This window comes from Lissotriton helveticus, chromosome 4_1 (assembly GCF_964261635.1).
Source record: "Lissotriton helveticus chromosome 4_1, aLisHel1.1, whole genome shotgun sequence".
Taxonomy (NCBI): domain Eukaryota; kingdom Metazoa; phylum Chordata; class Amphibia; order Caudata; family Salamandridae; genus Lissotriton; species Lissotriton helveticus.
This window is the reverse complement of record NC_136063.1, coordinates 2,105,135,154-2,105,146,705: the sequence shown is the minus strand read 5'-3', so window position 1 is coordinate 2,105,146,705 and position 11,552 is coordinate 2,105,135,154. Positions and strand designations below refer to the sequence as shown.

At 44.2% G+C, this 11,552-nt stretch overlaps 1 protein-coding gene across 3 annotated transcripts in view; it reads right to left on the bottom strand.

The window, feature by feature from the left end:
• Nucleotides 1-2,373: 2,373 nt before the first annotated feature.
• The window catches only part of ATG4A (autophagy related 4A cysteine peptidase), a 176,807-nt gene continuing 167,628 nt past the window's right edge, over nucleotides 2,374-11,552 (bottom strand). For all 3 annotated transcript variants that reach the window (XM_078688781.1, XM_078688780.1, XM_078688779.1), the window contains exon 13: nucleotides 2,374-4,088. In XM_078688781.1, the coding sequence (XP_078544907.1) occupies nucleotides 4,024-4,088 (65 nt within the window). In that variant the 3' untranslated portion in view covers nucleotides 2,374-4,023. The remainder of the gene's footprint in view (nucleotides 4,089-11,552) is intronic.

Here is an 11,552-nt window from a genome sequence, read left to right as displayed (position 1 = left end):
GACTAGTGGAAAGAGTGAATCGTGTCATCATGGATAACATTCAATTGTCATTGGCTAATGGGTTGGCATGGAAGGATGAATTGCGGAAAATGGTCTGGGCCCATATGGTGAAGCTTCATTTGGTGATGAGTGTATCTCCATTTATAGCCTTGAAGGGTAGGGAACCCGCAACTAAGGAATCTCTCATGTGGCTACAAGGAAATGATCAAGTGTGGGTGGACCGGGAGGAAATGAGGTTGAGGGTTTCTGATTCACAGGCCTATAACAAGGCTAATTGTGACATTCGGAAAGGTGTGAGGAATGTGGATGTTAAAAGTGGAGATTGGGTGGTAGTAAAGAAGACTGGCGTTGTGAAGAATGGTGAGAGCAAGTTTTTTCAACCACAGAAGGTGATACAAGTGAAAGGATCAATTGTGAAGCTGGATGATGAGAGAGAATGGAGTTTTGGAAATTTATGTAAGGACAGTAGTTCAGGAGGGGTACAGTAAATGTCATTTATTTTATTGTTATTTATGTTCATGTTCCATGGTGCTGTTCACTATTTTGGCAAAATTGTATCTGTATCCTGCAATTTTTGTATGGAAAGTTGTTTAGGTTTTCTGTGTTCAAATAATAAAGGGGGAGATATGTGGATAATGTAGAACTGATAATGAAGCAGGGTATGATGCTGTGGAATGGGATGGTGAGGGGAGTTCTATGTGTGACTTGTTCGTGACTTGAACTGAGAATAAATTTACCAAGAAGAAATCTCAGGATTGTGCATGGTTACTACAGAATCTGTGGCTAGATGTCGGTATCAGATGAACAAGTTACTTTCCTTCGGTAATGTATTATCTAGTAGAGAAAAGAACTAGCTGCAGATTCCTTAATGACCCACCCATCCTACCCACTGTGAAGCCAAGTTTCTAGGGTCAGGACCTACCAGTGGCAGTGCACTTCATGGCACTGAGCTCCTGGGGTGAAAAGTCGGGAAAGGTAACTGATGTCAGCGGGCCGAGGTGGTGCCTATGTAGGTGATGCGCATGTCACTTCCGGTACGGATGATGCCGACGATGACGCGTGGAGCCGAACAACATGACCTACACACGAGCAGGGGTACTGCTCACACAAACATCTTCGGGATCCAGTCTGAAGGCTGAAAAATTCAAAGGTAAGGAATCTGCGGCAAGATCTTGTCTCTACCAGATAATTTATTACCAAAGGTAAGTAACTTATTTGTCTGTGCCGTAAAGCCAGAGAAAAACTCATTTGGCATATGTGACTTATTGTTTATTTCAAGAGTCTCATTATCAATCTACTACCTGTATTCCAAACCCTCTGTACATCAATAATCTCAGAGGCTGGAAGGTTTGTATCGAGGCAATTACAATAGCTGAGCCTTGGCAGAAATGGTGGCACACACAACCAGTCCAATCTGTGGGGCACTTCAGAGAGATGATGGTACAAACTGCTAACTTGGATTTTAGGGGGCATAACAGCATCAAAGTTACATCTAAGATGTTAAGCTAAGTGAGTTTTGTTTTGTTGTTATTAAGTGTGAGTACTCATCCAGGCTACTCGTCTGCTCACGATTGTTTAATAGTTTTTGATGAGATTCTTGTCAGTGCAGAATATGATGTCGACCTGGGCATCATTGGGATATGTTTGAAGTTTGACGTGGGAGTAATTAAAGAATGTAAATAGGGGAGCCAAATCGATGTAGAGAAGAGCTAGTGAGATTGGGGTGCCTTAATGAGTCTTGCAGCAGAAAGTAGCTTTCGGTGACACAAAATGGCCCATCAAAATTCTTTGTGAGTGGTGGAAGAGAAAGAAGTGTCCTCAGCGGCATGAGCTACTGTTGCAAGTCCTAAAGAATTGCCTGATCTATCATATTAAATGATGCAGAGAGGTCGATCAGCACCAATAGGCAGCCATAATTCTTACTGAATAGTGGCTACTCTAAGTCTTATTTTTTTTAAATTGCTATGGAAAAGCTATTTTTGTGTCTAATCAAGTTAAAGTTAAGTCATAATTTCCCTGAAGACTGGTTTCCTAAATTAATGGACCAACAATTCTAAACAGCACACCTGATAGCAGTCTCAAAGTACATTTGCATTGACACAGTTCAGGAACTTGTGTGTGCACGGCTACGTCACAGATTCAACAAGCTTGCAGATTTATTTTTACATTAAAATGCTAAATGGGCGTATATTTGTTTTCGATAAGTACTACATTGTTAACCGGTTAAAGCACACTTAGCTTAAGTATGCTTTTGCTGTGTTAGAAGAATTGCCACTCATTCACATTATGGTGAGCTCTGAATCATTATGCCTTTTCAGAACTGTAGGCCTTCAGTGATTGAATTAACTGATGAAAAAAGGAAGCAGAGAATAATTTTGTTCAAATATTAGTACCATACAAAAAAAGTATATTTTCCATTATATTAAAGTTTTAGAGCATACAAAGTGAAACAAAATGAAGATCAACCAGGTATGGCAGTGAACACCAACCAAACCGTGTATTACATCTAGTGATTCAAGAAGTGCAGCATTTTCAAGAGTGCTCACCAAGAGTGAAGACTGTTTCAGTTCATGTTATAGCTCGTCTGCTCTTCATTGAAGCCAGTTGATCCTGAGAGAATCAGAGCTTGATACACAAACCCTCTTTAAATAGAAATCTCTTACTTTGCTCTTTAGAACAACACATTTCTCAAAGAACACTTAATATTGCAAAGTTTATAAACAACATTACTATTTTGATATATACCTGGTACCATCCGAAAGTAGTCATTTATATTGCATATTCTCTTTTCATATAAATGTTCTTGACATCACAGTTGGATCCAAAGCTTGTAATTGTAATGCCATAAAATGTAGGGAATACAACATGTTCTACTGTTTAAAGCCTCCTTTCCTAGGTCTATATTACAATCTTATATTTCAGTTTAGGTAATCTAAGTTTATTATTCCAAGTCAAGGATGAGTATGAACTCAGACACAGCATCCATCTGCTTCTACTTTGTGTACACTTTGGTAGACTTGCATATTACAGTGGTGAGAAAACAAGAGAACTCAATACTTTTCTGTTCATTGTAAACCTTCCGACAGTACTTGCAACCGAAGAAAGGAAGATGACACTTGCAAAACCACATACTATACGGCTTCTCAGGAACACAGCTCCTTCATGCACGGAGACGTAGGTAACAAAGAACGACTTGTACTTCCAAACAGTCCTTGCAACAACATAAACGGGTTAACATCTAAAAGGTTAAACATTAATTTTAAAGCAAAGATAAAGTGCTGACACTGATGGGCTCTCTGAGTAAATCAACAACCTTATAAAATAAATAAGTTAGAACTGGTGTAAAAAACTCTGACCGCCTTTACTTTTTTTGAAGTATAATGAACTTGGTTCTCAGCATGCTTTTATAGGAGGTCTGAGTGGAAAATGCCATGACCTACAATCTGCAATATCACTCATCGCATATCTCTTCAACCTGACTGATTAATGTTTCAGAAGAGTCTCGTTTGTTAAAAAAAGAAAAATAGTAAGAAAACAAAAAGGTTTTTGAGAATTTTTCAATTTAGTTAACAAAATCTATCAATTTGCCATAGTGATGGAAAAATGAAAAATTGAAAACAGTTACTCAAGTATCCTCAAGAGGTTTCTGTTTGTAAACAAGAAACTGCTGAATAGTGGAACATTCCTATTGGTACTGTCTTACTTCAAAATGAGGCCCTGCGACCGGCAATCCTCTTTGTTCGGATAAGCTTCTGCCTCTTCTTGAAACGGCTTTCAGCTCGTGTTTTTATGTTACAGGTGCTCCATGGCAATGAAAGGTTCCTCCCACAAAAACACTAATTCAGAAGGATATCTGTGTGCATTATCCTTTTGGGAGGATATTGTCTGAAAAAAGTAGAACTTCATGTTGGGCACCGTACGAGTTTTTGTGCTCTGCTCGTATTTATGTGATTTTAGGCACTTTCCGGCTATAAAAGCTGTTCCATGACCAAGTCCATGCATGGACCATTTCAAGAAGGTTCTTCATACACTCAGAATCTCGAACTCTTCCTCTAATTCAAACAGTTTATCTGTAGATTCAATGAATTCTAAAACAAAACAAAAATAAAACAATGTCAGAAGGAGGTAACCTCAAAATAACCGAGGAGTCTGCCTTATGTGTTACAAAATATGATTGAAGAGCGATACGGCAGTCAAACAATATAGCTGTTCTTGAAAAAGAACTAAGCAAAGAGAATATACTCACTATTAAGTACGGTTTATCTAGAATGCCAAAATCCTCTCAACCACACATACGTCTCTCTTATGAGCAGGGTTTCTCACACTCGTCTTCTGGCAATCAAAAACTGAATGGGAATTGACGGCCTATGCCTAGACTGTGATAAAACCAATGTCTTGGAAATAAATAATAAGCCAATAACACTTGATGTGAGCGTGCCCTCACAAGTAGAGCCACCACCTTCCCCGAAGAAAGTGGTGCAGATTCTGGGTGTTTCCTAAATGCCAGTTAATATTTAACCCACAGACAGCAAGGCATCTGGGTTATCAGGTATCTTCCATTTCCACAAACCAGTCACACGACCATTCTCCTACTTTGACAAAAACATTTTTATTCCAAGACGGCACTTGTCCAAATATGAGACCGATTATTACTATCAGAAGTGGATAAAGTCTGGAAGAGTTGACCCAAAAACATAGAGCTAGTGACCAACTTCAGAATAAATTACAAAAGAATCTTCCAAAGCTCCAGGCATCAGGTGCAAAGTGTCTTTAGCTGTTCCTACCTCAAATCTAAGACTAAGTGTCCCCTACCCCCAAACTTCCTTATTCTACGATGCTCATAACTGAGTTATTGATCCGTTTTTAATTACATTGTATGTTTACTGTATTTAGTTTTTGCTTATTACAGTATTTCCTTTTTATTCCATTATGCTTGTTTTGTTGTTTTGCTGCTTGCTTGAATTCTGTGTGTCATATTGTTTGCTACGCCTTGAAGGTTGGGCTGTGGCATGTGACGTGTTACAAATAATAAACAACAATAAAGCACACTGTGCATTACCATTTTCAATACAGGTCGACAGCGTTGTGTCCTCACTCTCTGTATTCAATATTTATTGTTTTGACTCAAATGTATGACCTTGCCACAACCTTCTGCAGGACAAGCTTGGGCTCTTATGCACAGATCTAAGCCACCTCGCTTTGGATAGAAAATAATGAGAACCTCAATTAAGAAAGACTCTTTAATTTACGGTCAGTGTGGAAACATGAAGTTGAAGTTGAAAAGTTTTATAAAGCGCTCCAACACCGTGCGGTTTCTTGGCGCTGCAGACAGATAGCACTTAGGGGAGCAGGAGGGTTACTTCAACGGATATGCTAGGGAGAAAAGATGAGTTTTTAGGGCTTTACAGAAGTCCATATAGGTGGGGGTGGATCTAATGGCAAAGGGAAGGGCATTCCAGAAAGGGGGGGCAAGGGTGGAAAACCTCATGCCTCCGAATTTTTTCCTCCGAAAGCGAGGGACGCTAAGGAGAGACTGAGTGGAGGAGCGAAGGCTTCTGATGGGAACATATGCACTGATCTTCGAATTGATGAAGTCTGGGGCGGTGTCAGCCAGAGCCATAAAGATCAGGCACCCCATCTTGAATAAAGAACGCTCCAAGATGGGCAACCAATGGAGGATTTTTAGCAGAGGGGTAACTCTGTGGGATTTAGGAAATCTATAAATAAGACGTGCATCCTGGTTTTGGATTAATTGCAGGCGCCGGAGTTTGTAAGCAGGAATACCTACATACAGGCCATTGCCGTAATCAAGGCGGGATAAAATCATAGCAAGGAGGATGAGTTTAAGGGCTGCAACAGAAAAAGAGCGGGAGATTTTGCGTATGATTCGAAGGGACAGAAAACAGGATGAGACCACAGTGCTAATCTGGGGCGCATGGTAAGGTCATGACTGACTTTGATACCCAAAGTTTTTACAGAGGCAGAGGGTTGGGGGGAAGAACCAAGGGCAGTAGGCCAGAAGGCAGAGGTCCAGGGGCTAGAGGGGCCACCAGTAAGGACCAACTCCGTCTTATCGGGATTCAGTTTTAGGTGATTGAAGTTCATCCAGTCATAGATGAACGTCAGTGTAGATTGGAACTTTAGGATAGAATCGGGGGAAGATGAGAGGTTAAAGATGAGCTGAAGGTCATCGGCATAATTAAACACTGTGACCTCCATTTTTTGCAAGGCGGCTATAAGAGGATAGATATATAGATTGAAAAGAAGAGGAGAATGAGAAGAGCCCTGGGGGACCCCGCAAGAGACAGAACAGGTGGGGGCAGAAAAACCCTCAAACCATACGGCCTGGGTGCGGTCTTCTAGAAAGGAGGTGAGCCAGGCCAAAGCCGACCCCCGAATGCCGGCGCCCCCGACACAATCGAGAAGGATGGAATGATCGACCGTGTCGAAGGCAGCGGACAATTCGAGGAGGACCAGGGCCTGGGGGGGAGTTGGTATCAGCACTCCTCCTAAGTTCGTCTAGAACGGAGAGGACAACAGACTCCGTAGAGTGAGCTGGGCGAAAGCCGGCTTGATGAGAGGCCAGGAGGTGGTTGTCCTCGATAAAAGCAGAGAGGCAGGTGGTAATGTGGCTCTCCAGGATCTTTCCCAGGAACGGGAGCAGAGAAATAGGTCGGAAATTAGAAAGAGAGGTGCAGTGAATGCAATTACAAGTTTATCGCTTCCAGTAATTACTGGAGGAAAATTTGTAAAAAGAAAGTAACTTTGAATGTTTCAGCCGGCCAAACCAGGGAAATTTAATGAGGGAAAATGCCTAGTAATTAACAGGACACATGCATTTTGGTGAGGAAAAACCAAAATCAGATATTATAAAAAAAAATTTGAAGGGCTCAAATAGCAACATGGCATATTTACCGCCTTCGATAAATTCAGATTGCTGTCATATCGGTATTAATCGGGAGCAATAAATATTGTGCTCCACCCTAGAGCACTCCTAACTGAAACATTAATAATTTATTTGCAAATGTATTAGACCTTTTTTTTTTTTTTACAGCTGATCACTCATGACTCTCAAGAGATGGGAGACAGAGTATTCATTTCAAGTATTATTTTTTAAAACAAGGGCGTTTCAAAATCGCAAATTAACTAACATGAAAGAAACCATGATTTCCATTTCATACGCGCAGATATGTTAAAATAGTATATTTTGAGTCATCTTATATGATTAATATTTTTCGACACTATGTCAGTTTCGAAAAAAATACACAGCCTATCTCTTGATTCAAACTACGTTCCTCTGTGACAGCTCTTCAAAATATCAGATTCCTGTTTAAGTTCTTCAATGTAGAAAAGATTTGGCATGATAAATCTTTGCCATTCAGTGCACTGTATGATTCAGAGAAAGAAAATGTGCTGATAGTGCAGCATTGAGGATCCCATTTCATAACACAACGATCCCTTCATCTCTGCACGGAGACTTTCCCCTAACCGCGAGTGACCCTGTAAGGTGAAATCCGACCTCATAAGACAGCCCTGCATCCAGCCACCCTGCGCACTGGAGAAGAGAACCCGAGGTGCACCTACGTCCCCGAGCCCTCCAACTTACCTGCCCAGCTGCCAGGCCTCCCTTGAAAACAACAGGGCACCCTACGTCAAAATAGCACCCTGCACCCAGCCACCCCTGTGCCGCTGTTGGTGCACCTTGTATGCTAAACCGAATCCCCCTTTGCCCTGAGCCTAACACTCTGAGCTTTGCCCCACATCCTTGTGGCCTGCTCGTGAGCAGCCAACAAACGGAGGCCCCCTATCCCCGTTGGATAACATTGGACCTCATTCTGCACCTGGCCGCCCTAGTGCCATTGAGGGTGCTTTGAGAGTGCACCGTCGACCCTGGGGGAACACTGGTTCTAACCCCAGAATACCAACTCCCACAAACAAGTACTTACCTCTAAACCGATAACTTAATTTCCTCCCATAGGATTGCATTGACTGCTTTTCTTTGAAAATTCTTCTAAGTGTGCAGTTGGTTTGAATGAAAACTTGAAAAACTGCAAATGTACCAAAAGTGAATTACTTACCTTTTGTCTAGGAAATGTCTAAGTGGGATATCTAGGCATATCACACTGATTAGCAAAAGTAACTTAAAAAATAATCCAAGAAGTAATGAGTATTGTAATTTACAAAGTAACTGAAAAGTAATTCTGATTATTGACTTACCTGTAAATCAACCCACTGCATTTGAACCTGCATTCACTTGTAATTTATTGCATAAGTATTGCAAAGTATTATTTCACTTACCTGCACCAAGCCTGGCTTGGGTCTAGAAATAAGATAACTAAATAATATTTTTATACAAACAAATTGGTGTGAGTTCAGTCTTTGAGTGTGTGACATAATTTCTTGCCTGAGCTTGTGCAATAAATGCTTAACACTACCCTCTGATAAAGCCTTACTGCTCACCCACACTACCACAAATAGAGAGTAAGGTATTATCTACTTTTACGTTTGCTTACCTTTGGGGATCCACTGAACTCTGTGAACACTATACCTTAATTTGATATAGTATATGCCGAGCCAGCTTCCTAAAGTAGCCCATTGGCAACTACTGTACACTCCCCAAACTCCCCTGGCACCAGGAAATCATATCCTGCCAACCTGAAAGATGAAGAAGGACGTGAAGTGTCACATCCAGCAATAACTGAAGACCCAGCAACTGACTTGCCGCCAACCTTGCTGGCCTGCCTGCTGCCTTCGACAACTGTGCCTGCAGCTGCTGAGTCCCCAAAGCCCGGGAGATCCACCGGTACTTCACCCAGGAACCAAGACCTCCTGAGAAGCAAGGGACCTGCTTCCCTGCACACCTGCAGGCACCTGTGAGGAATTTGTGACCGCCAAAACCTGACGCCTGAAGACACCACTGTACCCATCGGCCCAAGCCTGAGTTGAAGTGGGCCAACAGCGTCATTGCGATCCCCCAGCCCTCCCAAGACAGATGTCACCGTGGTTTCACCCTCAGTGAACTCTGCAACGTCACCTGCAACCTCTGTACGCAGGGACCCTCTACCGCGACTGTTCCCGGAAAGATTAACCGGACACCCAAAGACACCTCTGCACCCTTCGCCCCTAGGCAGTGGAGAAGAGGACCAAAGGTGCCCCTACATCCCCGATCATCGTGAGGCCTGAGCCCCTCTGTTGGTTCAGCCCGACTAGCCTTTCAGTCCGAGCCGACAGCATGTTAACGTGAAGTCATCACGTTAACATGCTGCCAGCTCGTACTGGTCACATTGGGCACCTGTCACAGTTTTGCACCCTTTTACATGGACACCCTAGTGCCGCTGTTGTGTTCTGCTGGTGCTGCCTTGGGCCTTGCCCGCCACTCACCTTAACTCCTGGAGATTGTTCCTGTAAGTCAATGTACTGTATCTGAATGCCACATTAACCTTTCCTCCAATAGGATAACATTGCAGCTTCTAAAAAGTGCACTAAGCGTTGATATTTTTTAACTGAAAATAATGCCTACAACGTACTTACCTGAACGAATTGCTTCTGGTGCCTATTCATATATAAGGATACATGTTATTTTCGAAAATTGGTGTGGATCTCCTTATTGAGTCATGTGTCTCATTTATTGACTATTGTGTGTTTTTGTAGATGTCTTGCACTCCTCTGTGATAAGCCTAAGGCTGCTCTACCATACTATCCCGTAGAAGAGCACCGTGGAAGCCATACACACTCCTATCCGCTGATAAGAGAACCCCTAGACTCTTCCATGACATATCTCATTGTCATATATCCTATGAAGAGCCAGCTTTTTACAGATGGCCATCAAGATTTCTGAACACCTTTTTCACTGTCAGGCACTGTGAGATACTTGTAGTGCCTTCAGCCCCAGAGCTCTCAAATGGTGCGACTCAGTTCAAAGTATGCACTGTAGAAGAGTAATGTGATGCATGAAAAAATACAGAAACTACATCGTTAAAATAGCTAACACTGGGGAGGAGCCAAGATGGCGATCGAGATGGCTGCGTAACCGCTCGGCTCTGTGAGCCTCCTCACCCCGCACATACATCCTGGCACTTATCCTGAGCTGCAACGGCATCTACATGTAGGCGAAGAGTCACTTTCACTTACCGCTTGCTCCTGCGGCTTCTGCTTGCTGCAGACCCGTTGGAGTGTCCCCGACTGTTTTGAGGCCTTCACGGAGCTGGGATCGGGCTCTCGAGTGCGGAGAGTGGCCGGCCGCGACTGCAACAACAGCGGCCTCTGGTGATGGCGAGGACTCGGCCGGAGGGAACTGAAGACCTGATTGCCGATGGCGACAGTGCCGACCCAGCCCAACTGGCGGAGAACCATGTGGGGAGTGTGATGCAGCTGGGTCGAGGGCGGTGCATGATTCTTAGCCCCCCCATTCCGATGTTGTATCCGGGCCCATTACCGACTTTGCCCGGAGTCAGCGTGCTGCCCCCAGGGTGCGGCGGAGTTTTTAGCCTTTTGGTGACTCTCCGCTGAGAAACCTGCCTTGGCTCGTGAGATTCCCGTTGTGAATCCTGTTCCTCCCTGATGTGAGACCCGGTCCCGAGGTGAGGTGGAGAAGGACGAGGCCGGAGCGGCTAAGATGGCGGAGAGCACCTTCGTGCGCACACCTCACCCGGGCAGAGAAGCCGCTATGCGAGAGAGTCCTGGGGTCTGGCGACACGAGAGAGAGCCCACGTCCAGAGATGTTTTGGCTGCGTTAACAACTCTGCATAAGACCCTGATCCGGGACGCCCGGGATCTGGGAAGGAGGATGGCCGCCATTGTTGTCCCACCGCTCCACATTGGTAGGGATGAATCACAAGGAAGCGCCGATGTGCCCGCCTTTGCGTCAGTGATGAACGTTCCAGCTGCGCCTCCGTTTGTGGAGACGCCGATGGACCCGGTCCGTGACATCGCTTTGGATTGCTCTGTTGTGTTTGGGAGTGACTCGTCAGGGCCTTTATCTGTACGGCGGCGGAAGAAACAACATCGATCTATAGTTTGGGTTGCCCCGGCGGCGCTTCAACATTTGTCGGTTTGTGTGTCTTTCTCCTCCTGGCTGGTGAGACTGTGTTCTGCCTGGGGGATGTTTCCGGCATCGGTACTGCCACATACGGAGTTCCGCCATGCGTACTTGACTGGGATTTGGGGGCTATGGTCCCATGGAGTATTGGCGCTTTTCAGACCGCCCGGTTCGGTTGGACCCGCCACACTGTACTGTATGCCGATTGATGAATGGCCGTATGTGGGTACTATTGATAGAGAAGGCCAGGGATGATATCATTTAGGATATGATGGAACACATTGTTGGCTGACGGTGTTTTGGAGGGACTTTATGATTCTTGCTTACTGTGGCTCTTCTGACTTTGCTTCTGATGTATATTGTGCGCGATAGGTGAGGGGGGGGCCGGGTGGTCTGATCGATGGCCCTTCTCATATTTTTTCCTTTCCTTTTTCTTCCTTCTATATTTCGGGTCTCTTTTTAGGGCGATAGGCACGCTGCTGGGGGGGGGGTAGGCCGTAGCCTTCTGCAGGGG